At 36.5% G+C, this 27,648-nt stretch overlaps 2 protein-coding genes across 4 annotated transcripts; one reads left to right on the top strand and one right to left on the bottom strand.

Moving 5' to 3' along the window:
- Positions 1 to 315: 315 nt before the first annotated feature.
- LOC373260 (nuclear histone binding protein) lies at positions 316 to 19,359 on the bottom strand. Of its 3 annotated transcripts, none has more exons than XM_030995959.1 (14): positions 18,846 to 19,359; positions 18,179 to 18,295; positions 17,536 to 17,750; positions 15,672 to 16,070; positions 13,745 to 13,797; positions 13,070 to 13,146; positions 12,309 to 12,473; positions 8,717 to 8,774; positions 8,045 to 8,129; positions 7,347 to 7,432; positions 6,536 to 6,694; positions 5,237 to 5,299; positions 2,003 to 2,218; positions 316 to 1,463 (listed from the first exon to the last, which is right to left on the bottom strand). In XM_030995959.1, the coding sequence occupies exons 1-14, from the start codon at positions 18,917 to 18,919 to the stop codon at positions 1,401 to 1,403; spliced, it is 1,830 nt and encodes a 609-aa protein (XP_030851819.1). In that variant the 5' UTR covers positions 18,920 to 19,359; the 3' UTR covers positions 316 to 1,400. The 3 variants fall into 3 exon arrangements, with proteins under 3 accessions (XP_030851819.1, XP_030851820.1, XP_030851821.1); XM_030995960.1 differs by having other exon boundaries at positions 2,003 to 2,191; positions 18,846 to 19,358; XM_030995961.1 differs by lacking the exon at positions 15,672 to 16,070 and having other exon boundaries at positions 18,846 to 19,356.
- Positions 19,360 to 20,880: 1,521 nt separating this feature from the next.
- On the top strand, positions 20,881 to 27,553 carry LOC586588 (transcription factor BTF3 homolog 4). The gene is made up of 5 exons (XM_786364.4): positions 20,881 to 20,979; positions 22,868 to 23,082; positions 24,877 to 25,023; positions 25,752 to 25,872; positions 26,316 to 27,553. The coding sequence occupies exons 2-5, from the start codon at positions 22,915 to 22,917 to the stop codon at positions 26,357 to 26,359; spliced, it is 480 nt and encodes a 159-aa protein (XP_791457.2). The 5' UTR covers positions 20,881 to 20,979; positions 22,868 to 22,914; the 3' UTR covers positions 26,360 to 27,553.
- The last annotated feature ends 95 nt before the right edge of the window (positions 27,554 to 27,648 follow it).

Here is a 27,648-nt window from a genome sequence, read left to right as displayed (position 1 = left end):
AATTACAAAAACTGTCATTCAGATTTACCAACTTCAAACATAAGATCCGAGTCACCAATACCACAATTTTTACATTCCAGATGTGCCTTTTAACGCCACTATGTCTTGCTACCCTTCCTACAATAACTTCACATCACCACCTAGAATTAAAAACTATTCAACGAGTTCTCACCCACAATGCACTTCTCTCAAGAAATGGTCGCAGCCAGCACCACATCCATAGATTAAACTACGCTGCAAAATTTTTCAAATCACAGACAGTATGAAAACTTACACACAAAGGAGGAATTTAACAAACAAAAAGAATGGGAAAAATTTGCTGTACATTATCATTTTATTTCCAACATAGAAAATGACATTCACAAAGACCGCATCAAGACATATTTTCTAGCCTCCTTGGCTTGCACAACAAAAATCACATGTCACTGTGACAAAATCATCATGAAACATTTCTCCTGAATACATAATTTTTCCACTTGAAAATGAATAGATGCCACAAACATCATTTAGCAAAATATTATTGATAATTTTTTTCATTCTTTGTTTTTGTAAAGCATTTTATGGCATTAATCTTCAAATGCCTAAAATCTGTCAACCAATCAGACTAAATTAGTTCAAAATTTTCTTTTGTATACAAGATCTTGTGTACCTATTTCAAAACATTTAAACTTGACATTTGAAATGTGCCTCAATTTTATGCATTATCATTTTTTTTAAATGTAAAGGTGAAAATGCTGCTTTCAGTGACTTGGCATATTTATAGATATGGAAACGCAATGAACAAAGACGTATACAAGAACATAAAACTATACAAAATGTACAAAATAATTTACAGGATTTGTTTTCTTCTTCTCTTAACCTACTATCTGCAGCTACAAAATGTGGCTTTGCAAATTAAAGATATGTCAAGAAAAGAGTAGTATGCATGTCCCAAAAGCAAAAAAAATAAATGGTTTCTCCACTCGGCTAATTTAGTTCTTTGCCACTTCCAGCATTAGAACTGTGCAACAGAAACAATTTCATTGTACACACTCTTTGTGTGTGTAGACTACTTCCGCTCTCCGATACATTTTACTTCTTTCAAAATATTAAAGGATTCTCCTTCCTATCCTTCTTACAAAATTCAAGATTAATCAGAGAAGAATTGATAACTTGCGCCTTTTTTCTGTAACTGATATCAAACCAATAATCACATTGATTCTGTATTTGAAACATTAAACTTAGCATCAAATATTGAAGATTTTACGCTGTGCGTAAAAACAAAATCCGCTGCCCATGCATTAAGAAAATTAAGTCATGTATTCATGATTGTTGTTTAAGTTTTTCTCTGAAACAAAAAAAAATTGAGGAATGTTTGATGTTCAACTCATGACAGGAAATCTCTTGGTCTTCCCACATCCTCAAGCTGTTTCCATAGCAGCAGGGGCTGCTCCATCTGATACTAACTTCTTGGTTTTGATCTCCTGGAGAAAATTGACAAAAATGTATAAGATTTGGAGATTTGGCCGATAGAAATTATCATAAAATTAAGGAAAATTTAAAGACATTACAGTCATTACAAGGGAAATAGTAAATTCATGTTTGTTTTTGTTTTTTATTTGGATGAATTAACAATGATGTACATCATGTATGTCATGAAGTGGGGAGGGAGGGGGAGGGGGTAGACAGTCTGAGCATAGATTTGACCTGACTAAGTGTCTAAAGGTTGAACTTTCTTACCCACTGACCCAACAGCCAAATCAACAAAAAAAAAAAGGAAAAAAAATCCTTGGTCACTTAAGGATTCTAATGGAACATACAGAGATGAACTAGTCTCTATATGAGTTACTTCCATAATGGGGAAATTTAGTATAACAATACTGGTAGTTCAATGAACAGCATCACACAAAAATTTACAGAGCTGCTTATTATCCAGTATTCAATCTTTCAATATTGTAGTCCCATCCATTGTAAGTCATGTTAGTTAGCCAGTCATCCCTTATTTTCCATTGCTAATACTCACCGATGGTTTCTCTGGCGAGTGCTTGCTGTCTCCGTTCGTATCCCCATTCATCACGCCGTTGGCCATGTGACCGTTGCCATTGACAACCTTGGAATCTCCAGAGCCATTGACAGCAGGCTTCTCACCGTTTTCCTCCTGGCGACTTCTCTTGGAATCGGCTGCGGCGGCATCGGACTCTTCTGGTTTTCTCTGTGATGGTGGTGGTTTGGGACAATTCTGTCAGGTTTATCGTGGATTAACATAACAAAGAACGAGACAAGATAGCGGAACAAACACATAACATACCATGCATTAGTAAGAAGAGTAAGGATGGATTAAATAAATGAATAGCAAAATGATTAGCATAAATCATATAAGTGGCAGTTTAAAAAAAAAAAAAATCACAAAAATTATATTACCAGAAGTGTTTCAGATGGTATGGATAGACTAACTAGATTAATGATACACAGTAGGCTTGTGGGTGCACCATGTGAGAGAGGGGGGGGGGGAGGATTGGGGAGTCCTGACTCTGTAATCTTTCTTTCTTGAGTGTGTTATCTATATAAGCTTATAGTTCTAAGGAGTACTATAGCGCTGGTTGGAGAGGATGGGTGGTAGGACAGGTTGACTATCAGTCGTCAGAATTAATGATGCAAATGATAGATGAACCAATTAGTTGTAAATAAATAACATAAATGATATGATAGATTAACTAAATGGGAAGAATGAATGGTTTAGAATATTGATATCATGAATGAACTGAATAATATAATGATTATATAGATGGGATAACACAATGAATTATGGATAGAAGGAACAGGCCATTTCTTGCACTCAAGCTCAAAACAAGGCTATCATGCACATTCTGGTTCAGAACTAAACAGAAACATAACTCTAGCTCAGCCAAACTCGTTTCAAACAAAGCAATGCCAAAAATACGCAAACAACATGCCAAAAGCAATTAACACATCATAATATGAATATATGACACAAATCTTTAGAGCATGCATAAACAAATACAGTCAAACCTGTCTATAGCAACCACCCAAGGGAAACACAAAAAAGGTCTTTGTAGACAGGTTCCTTTAGTACATGTTTCAATGAGAAACAATTTTCAAGGGAAACAAAAAATGTGGTCCCGGTAGACAGATGGTCTTTGTAGACAGGTGGTCACTAAAGCAGGTTTGACTGTAGTTAAAAAGATTATATAGAAGTATATGGTGAGGTACACTCTACAACGACTTCTAGCCTTGACTGCTTTGTTCAGATCTATGCCCAACACCTGTGCCCTTTGAACACTCTCTTGACTAAAACATAGGTAAATTGCTCCCTGAACAAATTCCTTGAACAATCTGTGCAAGCCTTTTATTAAGTCAAAGCAGACCGGGAGCCAAATATCTGAAAAAGCGGCTCCCGGTCCTTATTTTTTTTGGGGAACCGGGAGCCGTTTTCCAGGACCAGGAGCCGTTTCCAAAATTGATGAAAATATGTACCGTATTCTTTTAAATTATTTGTTAAACGTTACCTTTTATTTATACATACGGTAGTTGAATTTCTAGTTTAAATTTTGAGCACTCTAATATTAAATCACTCATACCTTAGATAAATCTGTCATTTGTAGTTGTTGTAGTTCATGTTTAATACTATTTTCATGCCGTTAAATGTTAAAAATGTTGGGAAGGGGGGAATTAAATTATTTCTATACAAAAATATTTAAGAAAAACCAGATCTATAATGACAATGCAGAGCTTCCAACCTGTCGCTTTCAAAAAAACATATTATTCAGCTTGAAAAAACATATTTTAGGTGAAAAAAAAGATTATGCCTGTTTTACGTTTTTGTTATTTTCCCTATAAAATGCTATTGCATTCATGTTTCTTTGGATAAAAACGCATTCAATCATTGAGAACGGCCGACCTGTCACTTAAAAAAAAAAAAAAAAAAAAAAAAAAAAAAAAAATAATAATAATAATAATAATAACAATAATTCGAAAATTTAAAAAAAAGATTTGTTAAATATATTTACCTATTTTATCAGAAAAGTCCATTATTTTATTATTTTAGTCAATGAGTACGAGGGCCGCTGAATCAAGGCAAGTCTGGAGTTGCAATCAACTTTGTACATAAAGTCAATGCATCAGCAGATCCGGTGTTTTGATTTTCATTTGCCTTTTTGAAGATACCATTACATTCGAGGGGCATGCGATAGGTAAAAAAACTGGTAATAAAATCGCTGATTTCTTGATTTTTAGCGCTATTTTGATGAAACTGTTTCTTAAAACTGGGCTTAATCCCCGTGAGCTTTGGAAATATGGCTCCGATTCCGCATTTTTGACAGCAAAATTTGGCTTTTGGGATGGATTTTTGGAAGTTACATCGAGACTTTCTTGTACTGACACTGTGTGTGTACTGCAGTACAGCACTGATGTCATTTGTGTGTGTATGCATGGCCTGGGCTGGGGAAATGCGCTCGTCTTTGAGTGGTGTACATCCCCTGTATTGTGTGCTCCGTTCTCCGCTAGGAGTAGGAAATAGCGGCCGCTCGTATTCGTGCTGCAATTGTTTCTGGGCGATTTTAATTAGGATTCTCATTATAATGATTTGTTAGGGTTCATTCAGTCCACGTTTAACTTGTATCAAGTAAGTTTTTGTCACATTTGTGAACATTTAGTGCTAGACATGTGGAAGTTTATGAAACAGAAAATGTTAATTCTCCCAGACCGGGCGCCAGAAATAAAAAATGACCGGCGCCCGGTACTCATTTTCCCCGTCTTACCGGGCGCCAAAAGTCAGGGACCGTAGGGTAAAAATCGCCCGGCGCCCGGTTAATAAAAGGCTTGAATCTGTGTGTTAGGTATTGGCTGCCCAGCTCAGTTTTTCCATTTTGCACCTTGATATGTAATGCCCATATTCAGGCTAGCTATATCAAACTATTTCCCCACTCTTCCTATGCATTTGACCCGTATGTCTGGTATCCTATTGTTAAATGGTTCAACGATTTATCCATACCTGCCAACCTTTCAGCAAAAATTCGCAATATATCAAATTTTGTATTTTGTATACTTTTCACACAGAATATTATTTTTTAAAAGAGGAATCTAGGGTTCAAAACAATCGCTTGAGGGCCAAAAAAATAGGAATCATTCCTCCAAAATAGGAATGCTTGGCAGCTATGTTTATGACTATGATTATCCCTTCTAAGGATCACAAATTTCTGCCCAGTCATTAGGGTTGTCCATCTATATGTATACTAACCTTTTTCCTGACCAGATGTGAGATGTCCAAGACTTGTGCACCGTCGGCTTTCTTGACTGCGATCTGAAAGGATAGAAATTACGTAGCTTTAAAATTTATCATAATACTTGCATTACTAGTGAAACTACTGCACTTAATACAAAGTATCATATTTTATAATTACCTCCAGCACTAATGCATAACAAAAATTCAATAACGGGTGCACATTCACCTCATGCGTGAAAAATAAAAATTGATGTCTTGCCAAAGGACACAAGACTGCCATGGCAGGAATTCAAACTCCTTCATGACCCATCCAGCAGAGCACAACACGTTTAAATATCCAGGGGGTGTTTCACAAAGACTAAGATTGAATTTAGGTTGGGACTAATATATGGCAGGCTGTTAATGCCACTAGTTTATCTAACCATTCCTGGCATTAGTTTCTCAAGGGACGTACAGATCATGGCCAAAAATCTACAGTATTTTTCATTTTTTGATAGTTCATTATTGAAGGAAAAAATATTTTCTAAAGATCATAATTGAGAGACGAATAGTGAGAGCAACCAGTGGCATGAATGGCCTGTCATAGTTAAGTCCAACTTAAAGTCAATCTTCACCCCCCAGGACATATTAATCCAAGGGGACTTTGTACAAAAGTACCGTGCTTCAATCACCCTGGCTTCAGCCCAGTTGCCCTAAGAAGCTTGGAAACAGGACTTGCATATGAATTTTTGTTTAGGTTGCATCAAAATTACTTCTACAAGCTTTCCAATAGGAAATTAAAATATCAGAACTTGAAATTGGAGGTCTGTTTAATCTGAAATAATATTTTCATCACTATGGGATGACAATCTTTAAAAAATTTAAGAATCGTAATGGCCTACACAAAAGGAACAAATCTTTGTTCAGTGACATGGCATTTGTTCCTGCGACATTTGCTATAGGTTAATTACATGAGAGATAAACTAGAATCCGAGTTTTTTTTTTACTATTGGGTTTTAGCTTAGGGTTAGATATAGTGTTTGAAGTATCGAAGTTCAGAATTTGCTTAGGGTGCCCTAAAACCCTTCCAACACACTCCACTACCCATAGAAAATGGTCTTCATCATGTAACCTACAGAGGTAGGTGTTTTTTCCCCTTAAAATGTGGAAACATTTTGTGGAATATAAGGGGAAAATCTGAAAAATCAGGAAAATGGTGGTAAAATCGGGAAGAAAAAAAAAATTGGCAAAAGAAAAACGTTTTTAAAAAAAAAAGGGGAAAAAAAATAATTGGGAAACAGATTGAAATCGGGTAATTATCAGGCCTGAACCTACCTGCTGGATTGGTTCTGTTGATGATGATGGGGCAAAGGCAGAAGACGGTGAATCGAAACCAGATGATGATGGGGCGAAGGCAGAGGATGACGACGATGAGCTAGGTCCTGCTCCGTCTGATGGTACGGCCTGAAGCTTCATCTCCTTGGCATCCTCGAGCTATTAACAAAAATAATAATAATAATAATAAATCTGATTTTATATAGCCCTTAATATGGAATACTGTCTCTAAACACTTTACAGATATTATTATCACGCAGGTTATCGGATTCATTCATGCACAGTGTGCACCATCTCCACTTCCTGGGGAGTATTCCTACCATATGGTCACCATAAGGGCATATGGCAATGACTAACACAAAGGCTTTCGTCATCCTACCAGGTCCCCATTTCTCTCCTGGGTATGGAGTGGCAAAAGTAGATTGGTGTCTTGACAACGGACATTAGTGCCGTGTCAGGGATTGAACCCACAACCTTTGCATTTCCTGTCTACAACATCTACATTTGATTTTAAAAGAATAAGGAATGATAACCAACTAGGCGTTGTGGGGTGCGCCTATAATCCAGCTAACAATGGAAGTTACAAACTGATTCAGCAGAGGATGCAGGTTCGAAACTGAGTCACATCTTTCGGAAGGTGACGTTTAAAGGTCGGTCCCCAGACGTAAATAATCATATCTGATTGATACACATCCGTAAAGACCCAATACAAACACACACACCAACATGAAGAGCAGTCGCGTAAAGCAATAGGAACCTAAGTATCATCATATCTTTTATAATTACAGAATTTCTTGTATGAATGACTTACTTTGCTAACAATGTCTGGAAGAAGATCTGTGAGGTCATCAATCTCCTTCTGGGCACAGACTATGGGGTCTTTCTCATCAGCTTTTTCTGTGAAAATAGAATAAATGAATGTAAGTATTTCGCTCCTTTTTTTTAAGCAGATGTTTCTGCATTTATTGAATAATCAAATACAAAAAATTCAAATAACAATAATTATATATAATATACTTGTTTTACATAAAGAGTGACAACTGCAATACACACACACAAAAATGCATATATATATATATATATATATAATTGAAAACATGAAAGTATGGAGGTCAAATAATCAAGAAAATGCAGAGGCCAACTATCATAAGCATGAATGCTTGAGTCAATAGCAATTCTAATCAAATACAAAATGTCTTTCCAAATAAACTGTAGGATTTCACAAGGATACAAATCAAAAGTTTCCCCTCTTTTTGTAATGATGTTTGTGAGAAAGTTAAAAAGACAACTAAAATGATACTTCTATCTTTCTTTTCCTCACTCTGAAACCAAACATTAGTACAGTAAGCATGCTTGACCTTGACCTTGATCTTTGACCTTGACCTCACTACCACTGCTTTTTCTTCTCCTTTTTTCCCTCCTTGCTTCAAGTTTGGATTTATGATAATTATTTGCAGAATCAGTATCATAAAAGGGGTACAAAGAAAAAACATAATTAGATATTCATACCTTTTCCTTTCCCTTCTGTTTCAGAAACTTTCTTTTCCAGGCTAGCTAGTCTCTTTTCAATGAGCTGTTTGGATTCTCGGTAATGCTGTACAAAAAAAAAGGAAGTGAAGAGGAAAGAAATTTAGCACAACAATCTTTGGAGGGTTACTAATCCCCCCCCCCCAATCTAATAATAAAGATAAGTCACGTTTGAATTATAGCGCTAATAACAATATTGGATATTTTTATAGCAAATATATCAACCATGCAAGGTGCTCAAGGCGCTCCAGTATTACCCCAGCTCTGCTAAGCTACCCAATTTGGTGCACACAGCATTTAATAAATTCCTTCCTACCGGTACCCATTGAACACAAATTTTGCCGGCAGCATCACCAATTGATATATTTGGTAAATTATTATATCGATTTGGACCTGATAGATATTGTGCACGTGTCGCATAGTCCCATATACATCATTCTGTGTACAGTGCTTGTAACTTTACCAAGACTGGGCCAAATTTCTTATCATTTTGATGACTCCAGAACCTTGCAGTACACACCAATACTAATATGCTAGATGATCAACCTTTTAAGATCGATTCCACAACGTTTCTTTTACAATGCAATCGCATGACCATAACTAATCTTAATCTTTAAAATCTTTATTGGAATAATAAAAAAGAAATTAGCTCACCTCAATAGATTCATCAAACTTCTGGTCAAAGGTGCAAGCAAGGCCCAGGTTGTAATGTCTGTCACACTTGGTCAAGGAATATTTGTTTGTTAAATTTGAAACAAGACAAGTTTATGATTACAATTCAAGCGTTATTCTGCCAAAAGCCCTTAGTAACAACTTTTTGAATTCATGGTATTTGTACGAGAGCATCTCTGCGGATGGAAGCCATCCCAAATTTGTTGCTTTTTACTACCTCGGATAAGCATTAGTGGAATATTATTACATTATCTGGAGTTTGATAAAACAAAATAAAAAAACTGTTACACTCAGATTTGTTCCGATTGCTGTTATACTTCAGCCAAGCCATAGACCATAGGGCGAGCCGATTTTAACGCTTGTCTTGTACTCCGCATGTTGTGACTACCTGAAACTTATCTAAGTAATAAGCATTATATTTTTAGGAAATAAATTTGTTTTTTCCCACACTGGGAATTGGGGCATTATTTAATAATTTGATGAAAAAGGGTTAATATTATTGCAATAAAATCGTCCAATCAAATCGCGTAATTAATCCACTTACGTTGCTAAGATTATAAACTCATCTGATTGGCCCATCAGATCGACAAAATGACAGATTATCGCTAGTCCGCCAATCAGAAAAGTTGTATTAACCGGCTTTGGTACTGCGTTTTTGCGAGTCACGTGTACATACAGGCGCTTTGTTTGCCGTAATCATGTCTGTCGATGCAAAATCTTATCGAAATTCGTCAAAAAATAGATGTTTTGCTCATTGCTCTAGTGTTTCCGAAGATCTCAAACCTTTCACGACCACACGGTGAAACACATTTGTAAGCAGTGTGAATATTTGGAAAGATTTAGTGGGGTATCAGGCTGATATAGCGAGAGCCTTTTTACGCGAAGTTGGACCTGATGCACTGGTCGATACTGCTGTAGTAAGCTTACCAATAGTACCGTACCCTGCCCAGTATCCGCCCGATACGCAGTTTTTCTCAGCTAACTTCTCTGAAAATGAATTATACAGGCGCTAATGTATATCAATTTGTAGCCGAAATTATAGCGAATCCAACCATGCCATTCTTAAGCCTGAAATCTTAAGCGTTTGTCCGCAGTGCGCCGTCTGCGTGAGGCATTTTCCTTGCCTATTTCCGCCTAGACCTGCCCTAATTCCGCCCTATACTGGGCGCGCATCAAAAGTATAGAAAAGGGAAACATCTCGGGTACACGTTAGGCCAAATAAATTGCTTCCCAGTAGAATTCGATCTACATGTTCTTTTGATAGTTAATATTTCTTTCTTTATTTCTTCTTTTGCCTCTGTAGGCCTACTAATAATGCCAGTTCACTGTTATTCACCTCTTTCTGATCTGGGAAAACAATAGCCACTATTAAAGTGAACTCTTTGGAAAAGAAAGTAATAGCACTTCATTTTAGTTTTAAACTGCAAACTATATTCTCGACATTTCTTAATCTTGATTACAAAATAAATTGGCCTATATTTTTAGGCACAATATTGGTCATCTAGCATTATCGTCATTATAATTATCATCATTGCCGACATCATCGTAATCTTCATAATTACAATTTTAGGGTAGGCCTACATGTGACGCAAATGTGGTTTCCTGTTAATGATCATTATTTTGTTCAAGACTTCAAAATGTTGTGTTTTTTCTTTTTTCTATGTGTTCTAAATTATGCAGTATTATGCATTTAATAATATAGTCCAACTTCAAAGACAAAACTTTCCGAAACGATCTTGAAAACGAAGTCATCGATTCACTTCCATGGCAAGTCAGTTTTTGCAATGAATGTAGCCGCAAAAGAGGCTGATGGGGTCGGGGGCATCATCTTCACGTTTTTGCCACTTCAACAACCAAATAGGGTTGAAAGCTTGTCTTTATTTTGTTGACAATACCGAGAACAACTATAGGCATATACGTAAAGGTTGTGGATTGAAAACAAAAGTAATCCTGTCCTTCTCTAAATTTGGCACTATCCCCCTCCCCCACACATCTTCTACATAATGCTACATGTTAAATTCATCCATTCATCTATTTATTTATTCATTCAATATTCATTCATTTTATTGCTGAGAGATATTTATGTTATGGATAGAGATGAAAATGTTCACCTTTTATTCATAGCAAAACTAACAACCTAGGCAATACATAATAATCACCCTAGCAATTTGAAAGGTCTGACAGGCGTATATATAAGTCCCTTGTGAAATGTATTATTTATACTACTCTTTCGATAGCCAAGGCATTCATAATATAACATATAGATTTATTTCACATAAAACAACAGACTGGGATTTTAGTTTATACAGGCTTTGTTGCAGAAAAATGTCAAACTTACGTATTTTGGCTTAAAATGTCATTTTCATGCAAATTTTATCAACTATACAGTGTTTTGTGTAATATTACATCTTCCCTATAGATATTTTGTACAATAAATATGAAGTTAGACGACCACAGCGGTATCACATTCACTGATTAAAACCAATTACCACCTGTATTAGTGAAAATCACTTGCACCGGATGCAGTCCTTTTAAGAAGGAATGCTTGTTTTTTACATCTTTTGTTTTGGGCGCCATTTTTTCCGGTGCTCCACTTCTGGACGTGGGAACTATCAGAATATTGATAAGGAACACAATACCCACATTTTAAGCCATAGTTTAGGTAGTCACAAGGAGGAGACTACAAAAATCATTTTAGGAAGCTCTTCATTTGCACAAGGAAAGCTCTATTTGGAAGCGAATACATGCTATATACATGCTCAGTGGAACATCTCGCTTTTCCCACATTTCCCCAGTTCTGAAAAGTCTTCACTGGCTGCCATTATCCAAAAGAATAGAGCTCAAAATCTTACTCCACACATGGAAGTAATGTATGGTCTGGCTCCACAGTACTTGCGAAATCTCATCACGGAATATGTCCCAGGCAGACATCTCCACTCTTCTGGTACTAAACAGTTAACAGTCCAAAGAACTATGTCTACTCTTGGAGAAAAGGTTTATTTCTGCTGCGCCATCTCTTTGGAATGCTCTTCCACGGAGGATCCGATCACTAGTATACAAATATTGACTGCTCATGAGGAAGATGGTGGGAATTATCACTCCCAAGGTGGCATACCGGCCCTTCTATCATCCCTGAGGTGATTGATTCACGAATAGGTCTAGAAAATAAATCTAATGTCAAGAGTCTATATGCTCATTACAGTAATATATTTACAGTATTTTGAAGCTCAAAACAGTTTCAAATATCCAACGCTAAAAGAAATCCAACATACGGAAATCCAATCTATACTGTATATGTTAACAGGTACTGCTGTAAGGTAATGCAGTTAGTGCGGCCCAGCGCAAATTGCATGGCTTGAGCACGCATTTGAAATCTTGTACGCTGTGCGTGTGCAAAAGTCACAGAGGGGTTAGGAGTTCTAGTACTATCAAACCCTCTGACGCATGATAGATCGAAATGCTCCTTGTCATGTGATATGGTTTTGACCAATCAGTGAATGTCAATCTATGTATGAGGTATATAAAATCCTTAGAAACATTTAAAAAGAATCTAAAGTCATGTTTCAAAGGATACGTTCCTGCGATGAGTCTGCTCTCTGGGTCCAGGTACTTCTTCTGGATCTCGAGGCAAGCCTTGAAGTCTACAATACTCTGTGTGTACTGTTCCGTTTCTAGTCCTAGCTCTCCTAGCTTGAGATGGATCTGAGATACTTTCATCTGACTCTCCTCATCCTCTTTCCTGGAGATAATCAAACAAAAACTACAATTTAATTTCTCCTTAATGTATCATGTCTAGGTGCACTGGGTAATAGTATACCATGTTTAAAATAAAATATGGATAAAGACACTTCTACACTGCAAATGTCCGTTTGCTCAAAAATGTTTAAAAAAACATGAATTCTCTACCAATTGAATTGAATTGAATTTATTGACCATATATATGCATATAAAAGCAAAACATACAATAGAAAATGAAATACATAAAACATACAAAATACAAAACAAATATATGATCGGGACCACAAAGAAGCAAATTGCTTATAAATAGGGCCCCTACAACAACAAAAAATTAAGTTCAATATAATTCAGTCACCAATGGCGACAAGGGGCTTGATCTGGATTGCTTTTGTAAAACACCTAGGTATATTCATATTTTGCACAGATTTTACTTAAAGATGGATACAGTTCAGATTCTTAATTTTTTTTAGAAAATTCACATTCCCTGTGATAGACTCAAATTTCACACAAAAATATGCTCTACTTGGAATGTAATACAAAAGAGGTAATGAATAGAAAGATCCAGTTGTTTAATTTCTAAAGATAGAAAGAACCTACTTGCTGATGATTACTCTGGAAAGCTCCAACATCTCCCAGGCCAGCTGGAAGTTTGAGATGTCATCCCCATCTTCTTTCTAGAAAACAAACGAACAAAGAATAATATTCAAAAATGAAAACATAATTTCCAACTGTTGGGGGAAAAACTTTCATTTATAAAATACCTTTGCTCTACGAGAAGCAGTATTAAATGGATGTGTTATGCAAGGTGATAATGCAGTCCTTGCATATAAGTGTAACTGTGACAAACTTTACTATTGCAATTATCTTCATAATAGCAGGGAGATTAAACTCTCATCTCCCTGATAGTAGGCTGCATAGCCCTTTGAAGATTACTAGATGAAGAAGAAGCATATTGTCACATTGATATTATTTATGTTAGACATGAAAGAGTGTAGTAGTTTCAAATTTTGTTTAGTCTCTATCTCAGTTCAGTCTTTATTTTCACTCTCAATAAAAGAAAACATACATAAAAATATTTACACAACAGAGTATCAATAGAAAACAATACAATGCAATTAGACAAAAACACATTATGAGAACTAGGGGTCCACCAGAAGCAGCTAATGGCCTTATAGTACTGTACATGTACATTGAGGTAACCTGCATTGAGTTTCTATATGATTCCACAGATTTACTGAAGGGATAAAAATACAGAAAGCAGAAAATACTCACCTGGTCACCTTCTGCGGACGGCCCAGCTTCATCATCATCATCATCATCGTCGTCTGTACAATGAGTAATAAAAATAGTCAATTCCATTAGAAAATACTTATATGTATGTAGTTAAAATCTGTCCTAACAGGCAATGCATGAAATACATAAAATGGTAAGCACATAAGCAGTGGAAAGCTCTGACAAGCTCTAAAAACTTATAAATTCAACCATTACCCCAAGTGAAGAAGTAGCTTTGAGAGCATGGCTTGCTACAATCTTTGAAATGCCATTTTGTAGTTATCGATGTATAATGAAAAATAACACAATGTCTGTTCTATTAAACAATATTCTTTAAAAAATCAAACTATTTAAATTCAAACACTTAATGGTAGCATATTTTTAACCACCTAAATTCTACAAAAATAAAAGTATGGATGTCAAACAGATCAACGAAAAAGAGCTATAAAGGTAGTCAAATATTAAAGAGGAAATTAAACATCAACATGGCACAGACTTCACAAAAAACAACTGGTTCATAAATTGCAATATTTGAAAACAAAGCAGCAATTAAAAAAAAATTACATTTCATTTAGTTTGAGACCATATTATCACTGATTACTAATATCTATATTTTGGGGGTAAAAATACTAACATACAAATTCATGGATGACTTTGAACACAGGAGGGGGTGTGAAAAACCCACACCATCTTCAGTGTCATACTGAAAAAACCTAATGTGACTTCATGCTGCTCAATCAATATGATTTTGGTTATTCCCTCATTTTTCAGGGGGTGGGGTAGTGCATAGAGCAAAGAGGATAGTACATGTAGATGCATGGCATGATTGGCATCAATCCTATATAAATTAATCTTCACAACACCCATGTAAATTTAAATTTAATATCATATTTCAAATGAAAGTGTGTTAGTTTGTACATACACTACCGTAGTTAGTAATGAGTAATTGTTATTCTTTAAGAATTATGAAGAAAAAAACAACATTTGAAACACTGGCAATTAAATGAGAACAGTTTAAACAAATAAACTTCAATCAATATTGATCATATCAACAAGAGCAAAAAGCAGAACTTTTTCAGGCAGGTGGTGGGGTATGTCATGACAACAAAAATACAACCAGAAAAATATATATATGTACAAACATGCACATTTGAGAAATTGAACAAAATATAAAATGAAATTATAACAAGTAACTTCTTAACTGTACTGTAACACATCACTGTTGGGTAGTCACTAGTGTTGAACAAAAAAATTATTACAAACGCTCAAATAATAACACAAAATCACCAGATAAGATAAGTATGTGAATTATAAGCTAGAAGGATATCTCAATGTCCACAAGCAATTCACAGATTCACACACATAATCTTTGAAGGTTGCTCATAGTCACATAGTTTGCTTGACATAGTAACAATAATGTGGAATCTGCATTCTTCTGAATCACTATTGTATTGCTAATTAATTAATTCCCTATCCCTAACCTATTTCATTTAATTTATTTTTCACAAGCATTCTCGACAGAAGATTCAAAGAATTCTTTTTTAAACTTGATTAAATTAATTTTGTTAACTTGTTTATCATGGTGAAATATTACATAACTCATTCTTTGGGGTCTAAATTATGCAAAGTAGCAACAAATTTGGAAACTGTATGGTAGCAAGGGGTCGATGGGTCAAGGTCAAGCTATGATTTTCGAGTGTGACCCTACACTATACTTCACAGGCAGACAATTTCATGCAAATTAAGTCAATTCACAAGTTCACAGCTTACACAATTAAAAACAGACATCAAACATATAAAATACAATTGTGACAAGGATCAATAGATTTCATGAATTAATTGCATTGCTCTTGAGGTTAAAAATATAGGTGCATTACAGAAATTTGGCACATCGATATTTCATTATCTAATAAAAGTGCATTGATACCTTTCTTTTCAGTTTTGCCTTCCTCTTCTTTCTTATCAGTCTTCACAGTATCATCTTTATCTACTTTCTCAGTGTCTTTCTTGTCGGCCTCCTTTTCATTAGATTTTTCTTTTTCCTTCTTTGCATCCTTTTCTTCAACCACCTTCTCTTCATCTTTCTTCTCCTCTTCCTTTATCTCTTCTTTCTTCACATCCTTCTTTTCATCTTCTCCCTTCTTTGCAGCTTCTGCATCTTTATTATCCCCACCCTCCTCCATCTTCTCATCTTCTTTCTCATCTTCTTCCTCATCTTCTCCCCCTTCCCCTTCTTTTCCCTTATCTTCCTTTTCGGATTCTTCACTTTCGCAGTTAGCCTCAAGGGCATCCTTTACTTGCTGGGCCACCTCTTCTCTCTCTTTGGCTGAAAGAGAGAGAGAATAGTAAATTTGGAAGGACAAAACAGAGAAGTTGTTATAGTGAAAAGAGCCTCTACAATCTTGTGCTCAAGGCAGTTCTCATAATATTTTAGTTGATATTAAATCAAACCTTCTCATATAAAAGCAGATTAAATAATAACATGTGGCTATATGCAGAAATCTGAGTTTGATGGTATTGCAAAATCCAGTGTCAACATCATGGATAACTGACAATTGAGCAATTGTGTCTTACTCTTTGCTCAATGCAATCACTTATGCTGCCCGTAGGTCTATATGCAAGTATGGTAGTCTATGATCAACTTTGAGCTATGGTAATGATCAATGAATTCAGTACATGTATACAGAAATAATGTTATCTTGCCAATACAAACTCTCTAGGAGTGGAGAAAAAAAAAACTGAGGAAAGAAGAGATTTGACCCACATGCAAATATACAAAATAAAAAGTAATATCGGATTTCTACAAAACAATGAGTAAATCAGAAGTATTACTAATGGTATGTTCTACAGGAGAAAACATCAATAAATTACATTCAGAACTTAAGTCTTGGAAAAAGAACAATTCATTCATCATGCTCAGAAAACAATGTGACTAGACCTAGATATTAGATAAAAGATTGTTGCAATGCATTCCAACAATCAAAAGGAATGTTCCACGGAAGAAAATAACAACAAGAAGCCTAAGCATACATTCCCATAGTTAGTTGGCAAGACTCTAGTATCACTTCAAAGAAAGGATACGGGTCACACAATCTCATTGTTATTAAAGAACACATGGCTATGTTGTATTCCGGCATTCAATTCACACAAAAGTATGCCAAACATGTGATTACATTCTCAAGCTTATGTTCACTGCAATAGTATTAGTAAGCCTCATACAAAGGATCTTGATTGGTTCAATCTGAATAAGAAAGAGGGAGCAAATGAATGCTTGTCCCAAATGTTCAAAGAAACTACAGGGTTTTTACTGTTAATGTCACATCCAAGTTAATGACACACCCAAAAAGCATTGTAAGCAACTGATAGTTAATGCTTTGCAATCTTTCACAGTAGACAATTTGGTACTGGCAACACAAAGCTATTTTATCTTGACAAAAGAAATTCAATTACCTGATACAGCTAATAATCACAACCATCAATTACCAGGGAATTCTAAAAAACCAACCTCCCATTAATTCTACACATCCTTGACTCAGATAAATGTGTTGACTTTCTTTCTCTCACGTTTTTCTTTATTCTTATCTTTATAGTTTGATCACAGCTTTTCCTTTAGGTAAAATGACAAAATCAGTTCCATATTCGTTTAAATAAACCGTTGGCTACTTCACAAAAAAGCTGATGGTGGCACCCACTTTAACTCATCCCCTTAGAAAAATCACATCCATCTTTATAGCCCCGAATTGGGAGTTTCCCTCTCTCGCAGAAGTTCCATGTTAAAGGGTTAACTTTACCTTCTAACTTGTCTGCACTTTCCACATTGCTTCCACTGGGTTTCTGTTCTCCCTCTTCGTCGTCCGAGTCAGCGGAGTCTGCGGACTCGTCCGGGACCCCCTGCAGGGCGTTGCCAAGGACACCATTCTCCATGCTAGCCAGCTCAAGAAGCGAGCATCCGTACTGGTAGTAAGCATCACCACACTCCTCAGCAGTCTCACCATATTTGGAGGCTCTGCAATGTACAAGGTTGTAAGGGTACAATGTTGAATGTACCTGATTAGTGATCTACTGCAATCATCATGGTGCTTATAAAACTGGTGAACTTCACTTTCATAAATTTCTTGATTTTGGGATATTCCAAATAAGTTTTTTTTAAAGACCTGTCATAATAAATGCATGTTTATCTAGGGGATTCAATTAAATCAATTTACTTCTCCTACATTTTCATATTAGACCAAAATTAATCTGTATTTAGGTCAATCTACTCATTTCTCAATTTTCCTTCTTTTTCCGAAAAGTCTTATTTTAATGACATTAATTTAATATAGGCCTATATGTTCTATGGAAGATTGTTCAACTTTAGACATTATTCAGAATTTGTCAAGGGACAAGGACCTGTCGGTAGTAAAAAAAAAAAGTCTACTGAAAATGTGATCGTACAGCAATTCACAGGCTTCTTGAAAACACTGGACTGCAGCTGGAGGGTCACCGACCACTAGATTCCTCTTGCCCTGACCCATCAATTCCAAAGCTTCGGCATCAACGTCTTCTTCTGGCCTGTAATAAAAGAGAAAAAGTGTCAAAGAGCAAAACTAAAGTCACTGGATTATTAACAAAATTTTTTGTTGAGAGAAATCTCACTTGAAATATATTTCAAAGTTACCATCAAACTTTCAAAGGCATCCCTTTTTTTTTTTGTCCTGGACCTGGAGCATTAGTGTGTGTAGTCTAGTTGTCAAAGTTTAGACTTTGTATAAATTGTAATCAACAAAAAGAAATGGACATGAGCCGAGACAGCAAGCAATAAGAACTAAACAAGCACAGTGCGCACCCCCTCATCCTCCTCGCTTGGTTCCTTACGGAACGTTGAGGAGTATCCCAGAAAAAGAAGAAGAAGAAGAAGAAGAAGAAGAAGAAGAAGAAGAAGCAACCAATCAGTTCTTAATTTTATTCTTTTTTTTTAATCAACATCGTTTTCACTTTCCTAATCCTGGGCTGTAAAGTGTAAACCTGCTTATTTTTCACTGCTGGTGTTAAGAAAGTTTAGTGCTTCCTCATCAATTGACTAGATTATAGAGACTTGGAGCAAGAAATCAAAATTGCTTACCCGCTGTCTTCTTCTAAATCTGCCATGTCGGCGGCTGAACTCGATCCGGGTTTGTCTTCTTCCGTTCCGAACATGTTTTCGTAAACTAAAGGCTGCGTGTGAATGAAATGAGCAGGATGAACCTGTCTAAATGAGACTTGGATGTATTTTAAAGCCTAAAATCGTACGTGTAATGACTCTTGATGCTTTCACTCGCACTTGTGGAAGTCAACGACGATTCTGAGCTGAATCAATGAGGACAGTGAAGTTCAGCTGAAATAAAACTCAATCCAATTCATGAATTGAATGAGGGAAGCTGAAGCTGAAGCCGGTCTCTGACCCTGTGTCTAGTGTCTCACCCCGTTTTAATCCTCAATATCGAGTAGAGTGTTCCTTTTCTATTTACTTCTAATCAAAAAATTGTGAAAAGAGATAACATTCCGACCTCAGTATTCAGTACAATGTCAATGGTAACCCCGGCTTAAATGGAGAGGAGAGGTATCAATGCAAGAATAAATTCAATGAAGCCTCACGTATCACGAGAAAATTTGAATGTTATGCACACTAATTGTACACGTTTGAATCGTCTAGATGTATAACAAAGGATTCGCCCCCAGATAACTCTGCAAAAGATCAAAAACTCGTACCTCAATAGTGAGATTGATTTCTTCGGCTTCTAGTTCCACAGAGCCCACATTGAGTGTGTGTGCGTGGTGGGGGGGGGGGGGGGAGCAGACCGGCTTGACCCTCCACTCATAATAGTGTGGTTTTGATGACTAAATTAACTTATTAATGACATAATGTCTCATATTTGCCAGCGGCTGCAGACCCAACTTTTGAAAAAGGTGGCCCATGAAGATCCTGACCAGAACTTGCAAAATTCCTGGAAAAAATCTGTTAAACAATGATGGGAAAGCTTGCTCTTGCTCCCACCCCCATCGAGGGCTCGGAGAATCAGCCAAATTCCGGCAAGAATATAACATGCATGATGCATTGGGAAAAAATACTTCGCTCGATCCCATCTACTATTTTTATCAATTTTTTGTTGTTAAAGAGACAGGGCTATTTATGGATACCCCCCGACAAGTGCGCAGGATTTTTTCGGGGGGGGGGGGAGGGGTTTTAAAATTTGAAAATCACTCTGAAAATTACGCAACAACTCAGCCAGTAACATTTTTTTATTTGTGTGTCCCAAAATCTGAAAATTTGGCCGATCCATATTTCGTTTCGTTGGGGGGGGGGGGGGGGGGTAAGGTCTGATTTTTTAGGGCACCCATTTTTTTTTTTTTTTATATAAAAAAGGGGGGGGTTCCCACAAAACACACACATAAAAAAGTTAAAGGGGGGGTTTAACCCCAACCCCCAACCCCTAACCCCCTGCGTACGCGCCTGGATACCCAACTATCTTTTTGTTGATTTAAGAAAAACAAAATATCTCATTAATACCAATTGCTAAGGAAGAATGATGAAGTTATTCCGATATAATATCTAAATATAGATGCAGAGAAAAGCGGTAATATTAACTCGATGGAAGGGAACGATTCTGTCTGGATTCTGCTATTCGGGCGAGTCGCGTAGTTGGTGATTTTGACAGACGGGATCTCGGGATCAGCTGCTTATATATTTCGCGCGTTACTTTGTATTTGTGGCGCGCCAGCTCTTCCATTAAGAAAACTTACAGCTTTCAAGTCACCCATGAACACTTATACTCCTACAATGTGACGGAAAACTGTCAGCTATGTTGAAAAAAAGATTTTCATTGGGAATTTTCACTGCTCAGTGATATTTTACTGAGCTGTAGAAGTAATTAAATGACTTTCTCTTTACTATATGAATTTCTACTTCCGGGAAGGAATATCACAAAGTCTGAATATTATATGAATATTCATCTGATAAATATTCATAGACTCTTTCTAGAACCTTAAATTCAAAGGAAGAATTTTATTTCTTTTTTAATTCAATAACGTACAAATTTTATTAAATAAATATATTTAATATGCAAAAATATTAATTTACTTCAAATTTTATTTTTAACTGTAAGTATTTAAGTAAATTATTTGTAAAGATGTAGAATTTAGATTGATAAATAGTTAAAGTCTCGTGACGTCACATTCTACCATTTTGGATTTGCACGAAGCCTCGTGGTCACATACCGGTAAGTGGTATATTTTTGTTAATGTCTAGTTTTCAATCTTTGTTGTTATTTTGCTAACACTAACATTATCATATTTTAATATTTATCTTGAGTGCAACTTCTACGTTATTTCAAAGTTTTAATTGAGCAAATCTAAAGTACTGAAACTTACTACTTTACCTGGGTGTGTATGTGAATAAGTGTGCATTTGTGTGCACGTGAAGCTACACTCGAGTGGGTTTGTGACCGTGGTGGTCCGCCGTAGCTCCCGGCATGTTCTCAGTGCGTAGATAGCAGGGCCAATATCAGTTATGGTACTTGGTAGTCGTGCCGCGCCGTCGCGCCATGCCATATCAGCATGCGCATGATAGCGGATGCCCATGATTCTGGCTAGTGTACTTTCGTATCCATTTTTACCCGTAACTCCGGCATGGAGATATATCTAAAAATCAAATTAATCTCCATGATCAATTGAATAGGTCTAGTTCAGATTATGCCTTGGCCATGATTAAAGTTGTTTTTCCTTGAATAGTCTAAACGAAGACATTTTAAAATGCACTTTCTCACAGGTCACAGCAACCATAACTTCACGCACACTTGCCATTACTATTAGGGGCGCTGGTCCTCATAAACGTGGACAAAATGCGTCCTCCAATTATTTAAGGATTGTCTGCATTTTTGCAGACGTCTTTTTTTATCGGCGCTCTGCAGGTTTCGGGTTACATAACCCAGAGACGCCAAGTTCAAAGATCGGCAATGCGTGACATTTTCATGATTTGGCGTGCGAGGGTATAACACACGTATGAGGTATAGCGTTTTTCAAAATCTAGCGCGCGCGTCGTGCATAAGAGCATTTTCAGGCCCTCGAAATGCGTGATGTCACGCATAATGCGTGATACTTGGTAGCTTTGCATAACCGCCCGCTGGCGATGCCAAAAATGGATTCCCCGGGGGAAAATAACCCTATTTCTCCTTCTACTTTCATGGGTTGTCAGTCTTCCCAACTTCCAAGGATTTATTGCTCAAAATGTGAAGATCTCTGTACAAAAACAATGTAAAATGCATCAAGAAAATCATTGCGAAATCCATTTTTTGCATCGCCAATGTGCCAATCAAAAATGTTTGAAACGCCTGCGAAAATGCAGACGATCATTTTTTTTTAAGACGCATCAGTCCGCGTTTAAATGAAGACGATCCTTATTCTCGGACCAGCACACCTTCGTTATTACAGTATGCAATTGTATTGTATTGTAAATGTGCAGCGGTTTGCAATAATTGTTGTAGCAGAAGGAATATGACGCCCACACAAGTGAGTGACAAGACCGACGACGATAAAACCTGAGTCACTAAAATCCTTCTCATTCGAAAGAGGTAGATCTTAGAAATATGGGATCTAACTTCAGTCAAAGAACTTTTTGATAGTGATTAACAAAAAATGCCACTAGAAAATATAAACAAAAAAGGTGTCTTTTTAAATACAGATTTTTACGAAATGGACATTAAAATATAGATATGATAGAAGACAATTTTTGTGTCAATCTTAATTTGGTTTGAGCCTGATAGCTACAGTCAAAGTGAGAGGGAAACTGAAAGAGAACACCATTTCTATCAAAACCATGGTGAAATTTTTTTTAAATCCAGAGTTTACCTGGTTAAATAAATATTTTCTGAAGATGGCTTCAATCCTGAGACAGTGTCATAATTATACCCACCACCCCTCCCCCTCCCTCCCCCCTCCCCCCCCCCTTCCCCCTCCCTCCCCATTATATGCACATGTACCAACTTATACATGTACTTGTTTTCTGAGTGATTTGTAATTACTGTTACTGTTATCCCGCTAAATATTATTTGTATTCCTCCAAATTATTACCAGGATTTTCATATTTCTGTCCTCCAATGTATTGTACAGGTCAGATAATAGGAGTCAGCTGTTAGCACCTCATCACATTAGCCAAGATGAATCCCGATAAGTTACAAAAGCTCCAGAAGCAGGTCAGAATAGGTGGTAAAGGTACTATCAGGAGAAAAAGGAAGGTCCTCCACAAAACCGCAACCACAGACGACAAGAAATTACAGACATCGTTAAAAAAATTAGCTGTAAATAATATACCAGGTATTGAAGAGGTAAGCGGTGTCTTCTTTTCCGACTTCATAATTAAAAGATGAGCAAGTGATTTATCTTTTAGGAAGAACGTACTCTGCAAAGTTTTTTTTTTCTCTTCATGAGAAGTAATTCTGTGACTTGGTATGCAAACTGTTTGACATTTTATTTGTAGTTTGAAACGTGTTCCTTGGATATATCAGACCTGATGAAAACCTGATTTAAATCGGTTTCCCGATTTTTGTCTCGCCTTCGTAGCATAAAGCGAGACATATGCGCCGCTTTTCCGGTGATGGCGGCGGCGGCAGCGGCGTCAACATCAAAAACTTAACCTAAGGTTTAGTTTTTGAATTTTTGATATAATTTTGAAAGTATAAGTTCTTAGTCAATGAAACTTGGACTTTAGGGTTATCAAGTCTCCCCAATCATGTGAGTAGAATTTCAGGTCACTAAGTTAAGGTCAAAGGTCATTTAAGGTCAACAAACTTAGACTTTGTTGTGGCGTCAACATCAAGATTTTCAAAATGCTTCTTCGTTATTTTTCAACCAATTTTGATTCTGATTGTTTCATATGATAGGGCTAGGAGGGGGATTTAAAATTTCTACTCAGAATCATGAAATTCATTATCTATGCTAATTTATGCAAATTTATTCGAAATCACAAAAAAAGCTTCTTCTCCTTCATTTCTCGACCGATTTTGATTTGGTTTGCTTTATATGGTAGAGCTAACTTTGGTACACTAAACTTCTCCACAGAATTTTGAAATTGTTCTCCATTAATTAATTATGGTAATTTATGCAAATTTATTCCAAAAATAACAAAAATTGCTTCTTTTCCCTCATTTCTTGACTGATTTTGATTTGGTTTGCCTTATCTGGTAGAGCTAAATTTGGAACACTTAACTTCTACACAGAATTGTGAGATTTTGGTCCATTGATTATTTATGGTACTTAATGCAAATAAAATGAAATTATGTCCCTTCCAGGGCATCAAATTTTTATTTTTGACCAGTTCAAAAGTGTACCACATAAAATTTACGATATATGCTGTTGCAAGATGCGGATGAGCGCTACGTCATTGACGTTCTGGTTATCATATTGAATTGCGTTATGCAGGCGAGACCACTGAGAGCATTTCCCTTGTTTTTATTTTTCCTCAATTTTTTTCCAATTTGTTTTTTCTTCCCTATTTTATCCTGATTTTTCCGATTTCCCTCTTATTTTCTCTATTCTTCCCTATTTTGCCCTATTTTGCCCTATTTTTTCCCCAATTTTCTTACTCGAAAGGGGGGAATGTTGTTAGATGCCATTTTTCCCGCGAATCCTCTTTTTTTTGTTTTTACTCAAGGGGGCGTGGTTGAGGGGAAAACAAAAAACCTATTTTTTTTTAAGTGCTCACTATCACCCCTGATATATGTAATTGGCCATGATGGAGACATTCCATAGATCCAGTGAATTTTAGTTTTTTTTTCATGTTTTCTCTCACTTTGCTGATGGATGGGGTTGGTTGTAAATAGAATAGATGCCCCCCCCCCCCCTCCCCCCTCAAAAAAAATATATCCATATATTTACGTAGTTTAACTTAAGTAGATCATATTCTTTATTTGCATTATGTAATTCATGTTGAGACACAGAGATTTTTCGGAAACCATTAAAAAGTAGCATTTTGAGAACTCGAAATATCCTGTACCTGTGTATACGGCGCACCCCCTGACTTTTGATTTTTTCCGACGGAAAAAAAGTGCGTCTTATACACAGAGATTTACGGTATATTGCATCTGTAACATCAAGAAAATGTTCTTATTTTATACCAACAGGTAAATATGATCAAAGATGATGGTACTGTGATTCACTTCAACAACCCTAAAGTTCAGGCATCATTAGCAGCCAACACGTTTGCAATCAGTGGGCATGCTGAGAACAAGCAGCTAGCAGAGATGCTCCCTAGCATCATCAACCAATTGGTAAGTTGAGGAAGTACCAACTTTGCTCTCATTTCTTGCACTGATTGGTCTGAGGCCCGGCCCCCCACTCAGTGTTATTTGGGGTACGCATATGCATGTTCCCTCCTTTTGTAAACACCCCCCTAAGTCCGGTGTGTAAAGTCAATACGGGCTGGATTTTTGTGTACTACGAGCCAGACTTTGGTGCGTGAAAATTACCCCTTTACCGGACATTTTGGGAACATGCATGGTGTCCCTCCGTTCACGGAGTGGGCGGGCCTGGGCGGGGTCCGAGGGTAGGTATTGTGTCAGCAATAACAAAAACTAACAAACAGTGTCCAAGAATTGCTCTTTGAGATGTGAGCAGAAGAGTGAAATATAACCCCTTGATTTTCGCAATGTCCTTACTATGAACCACTTACAAAAGTATCATTTTGCAAAGTCCTGGTCGGTTATGGAAAGCTCAGTTTGAAGCAAATCAGACTTTGGCAAGGTTTGTTCTAAGGTGCAGCTCCAAAAGCATTTGGCCCGTAATATGAAGATTCTATGTATTCACGGTGTTTGTTATTTTGCATCGATTTCCACTTATGAGGATGTGTGGAAGAATGATGATACAGCAATATGCAGTCAAAGAAAAGAGGACTCCTCCTGTAATGTAATTTGACAATTTTTTTGTTTTTGTGACTAATCTCTCTAAATATGCTCAAATTAGTAATATCTCTGTTGTTTTATACATGCTTACCTTACAGGGCATGGATGGTACAACTTTTGGAAGTAAAATGCCAGATAGCATGCCCGTAGAAGAGACAGGAGGCAAGGGAACCGTAGTTAAACCAGACACTATTGATGAGGAGGAAGAGGATGTACCGGGTAAGTTCTTAAAAAATAATCTATTTTGCTTCTTTACACCCACTGGAATTTTTAAATGTTTCTGTGTTTTGTTTTGTATTACAAATGTGCAATTTTGTGCTGTAATGACAAGACTTGGTTCTGTTCTTAGTAAGATGAATGCAGGGGAGTGGAGAGACTTGTAAAACTTGTAAAACTTATTTCTTTATCTTGAGAGTTAAAGGTCTTCAACAAAAGTTAGCGTACATTTTTGGTGTGAATGTTTCTTTACCAACTGGAATATTCAATGAGTCGTGAAATTGTTGTGAAACAATCCAGTCTTTGCATCAATCAGCTTTGTGTACATGCCGGTACATTACACTGTGACAATATCTTGCATGATATTTTTAGAATCCTGCAAAATCTTGTTTTAAAAAAATATATTCAAATTTGATTTCCATTTTCATCTTTTTTTTAACCCTTAGAATTGGTTGGAGACTTTGATGCCCTGTCCAAGCAGGAGTCCTAAGAGAGTCCCTAAAACACGGGACTACTCTTAACAAGACCAGCTTTGCGGTGAGACCAGCCAAGCGTGGAAACATTCTCAAGAATTTGATCTATTACCGGACTTTCTTACTGTTGCCCAGAGCCTGGGCCAGTTTGGACTTCTGTCAGGCACAGAACTGACATTTGTTTTCATCCCATTTATCAAGAGGAGCAAAGTTTTGAGCTCTTTTTTGACCCCCTTAGTCGAGGGAGAGATACCTCGTCATTCTTTCTATGTAGACGGCCTCCATGGAATTTCCGTCCATGGAATATTTTTCTCTCAATACAAGATTTTGTTCATGTTCTTCGCAAGTACATGGTATTTTTTCCCTAGAAGTTCATGGAATATAAAACATTAATAATTAAAATGAGAAGTATAAGTTTTCTCATATTGGGCCGATACAAGCCATGATAGTGTTATCAACTTCATACAGTTATCGGATACATTAACGCATATAATTTAATTGTTCACGAGAGAAAATACCTCGGATTCGCTCCACTACAAAGAATGTATTTCAAAAGAAACACTCCTCACAGGCCATGTCTTCAATTGGTTGGTGCGAACCCCTATATCTAGTATCATTTGCAATATCAGGTGGATTCATAACGTTCTTGAAATCGTGAATAATTCAAGAAGTTGGCATTACAATCCATAAATTCCAATGCAAAGATTTGTTTAGTTTCAGTTGTAGTTAAGAATACATTGTATTTAATATGTTACATCCAATCCTTGGTATTTAGTTTGTATTCTAATTTTCCCATTTACATGTATGTGTAATGTCTTGGTGTTAAGGACTGGAGGTAGTTCATTGCTCAAAAAATAAGTTTGTGAGGCAATTTTATTGCCAGATCAGCACCAATACCTGTTTTTATGAACTTGTTAAATTGGTCTCTTCTTTTGGAGCTTATGAAAAATTATCATTGAAGCAAACCCATCACCATCCCCCCCATGAAATTCCACTGTCCTGGGCAGTTCGTTGGTCATAGTTCACTGATGGGAATTAGTAGTTGAAATTCTGTAGTCCACATTCGACTACATGTATAATTGATTTCATTGCTGCGGTTATACTTGATCAAAAGCTGAATGTTGCAAATGATTTTAAACGTGACTGAGGCCCAGCGCCAGGCCTATTGGCAAATTGGTTAAATATAGGCCCTTGGGTTTAAATTTATTCAAGTTTGATGGTTGCCTTTTAAAGCCTCGGTCACAAATGCCATTACGAACTGCTACGAACTTCGTACAAACAATTTTCAGACAAAAGAAATTCGGTA

This window comes from Strongylocentrotus purpuratus, unplaced genomic scaffold (assembly GCF_000002235.5).
Source record: "Strongylocentrotus purpuratus isolate Spur 01 unplaced genomic scaffold, Spur_5.0 spur5_scaffold_3, whole genome shotgun sequence".
Classification (NCBI taxonomy): Eukaryota; Metazoa; Echinodermata; class Echinoidea; order Camarodonta; family Strongylocentrotidae; genus Strongylocentrotus; species Strongylocentrotus purpuratus.
Note: the sequence above shows the minus strand (reverse complement) of the source record. Positions and strands in the feature narration are given on the sequence as shown.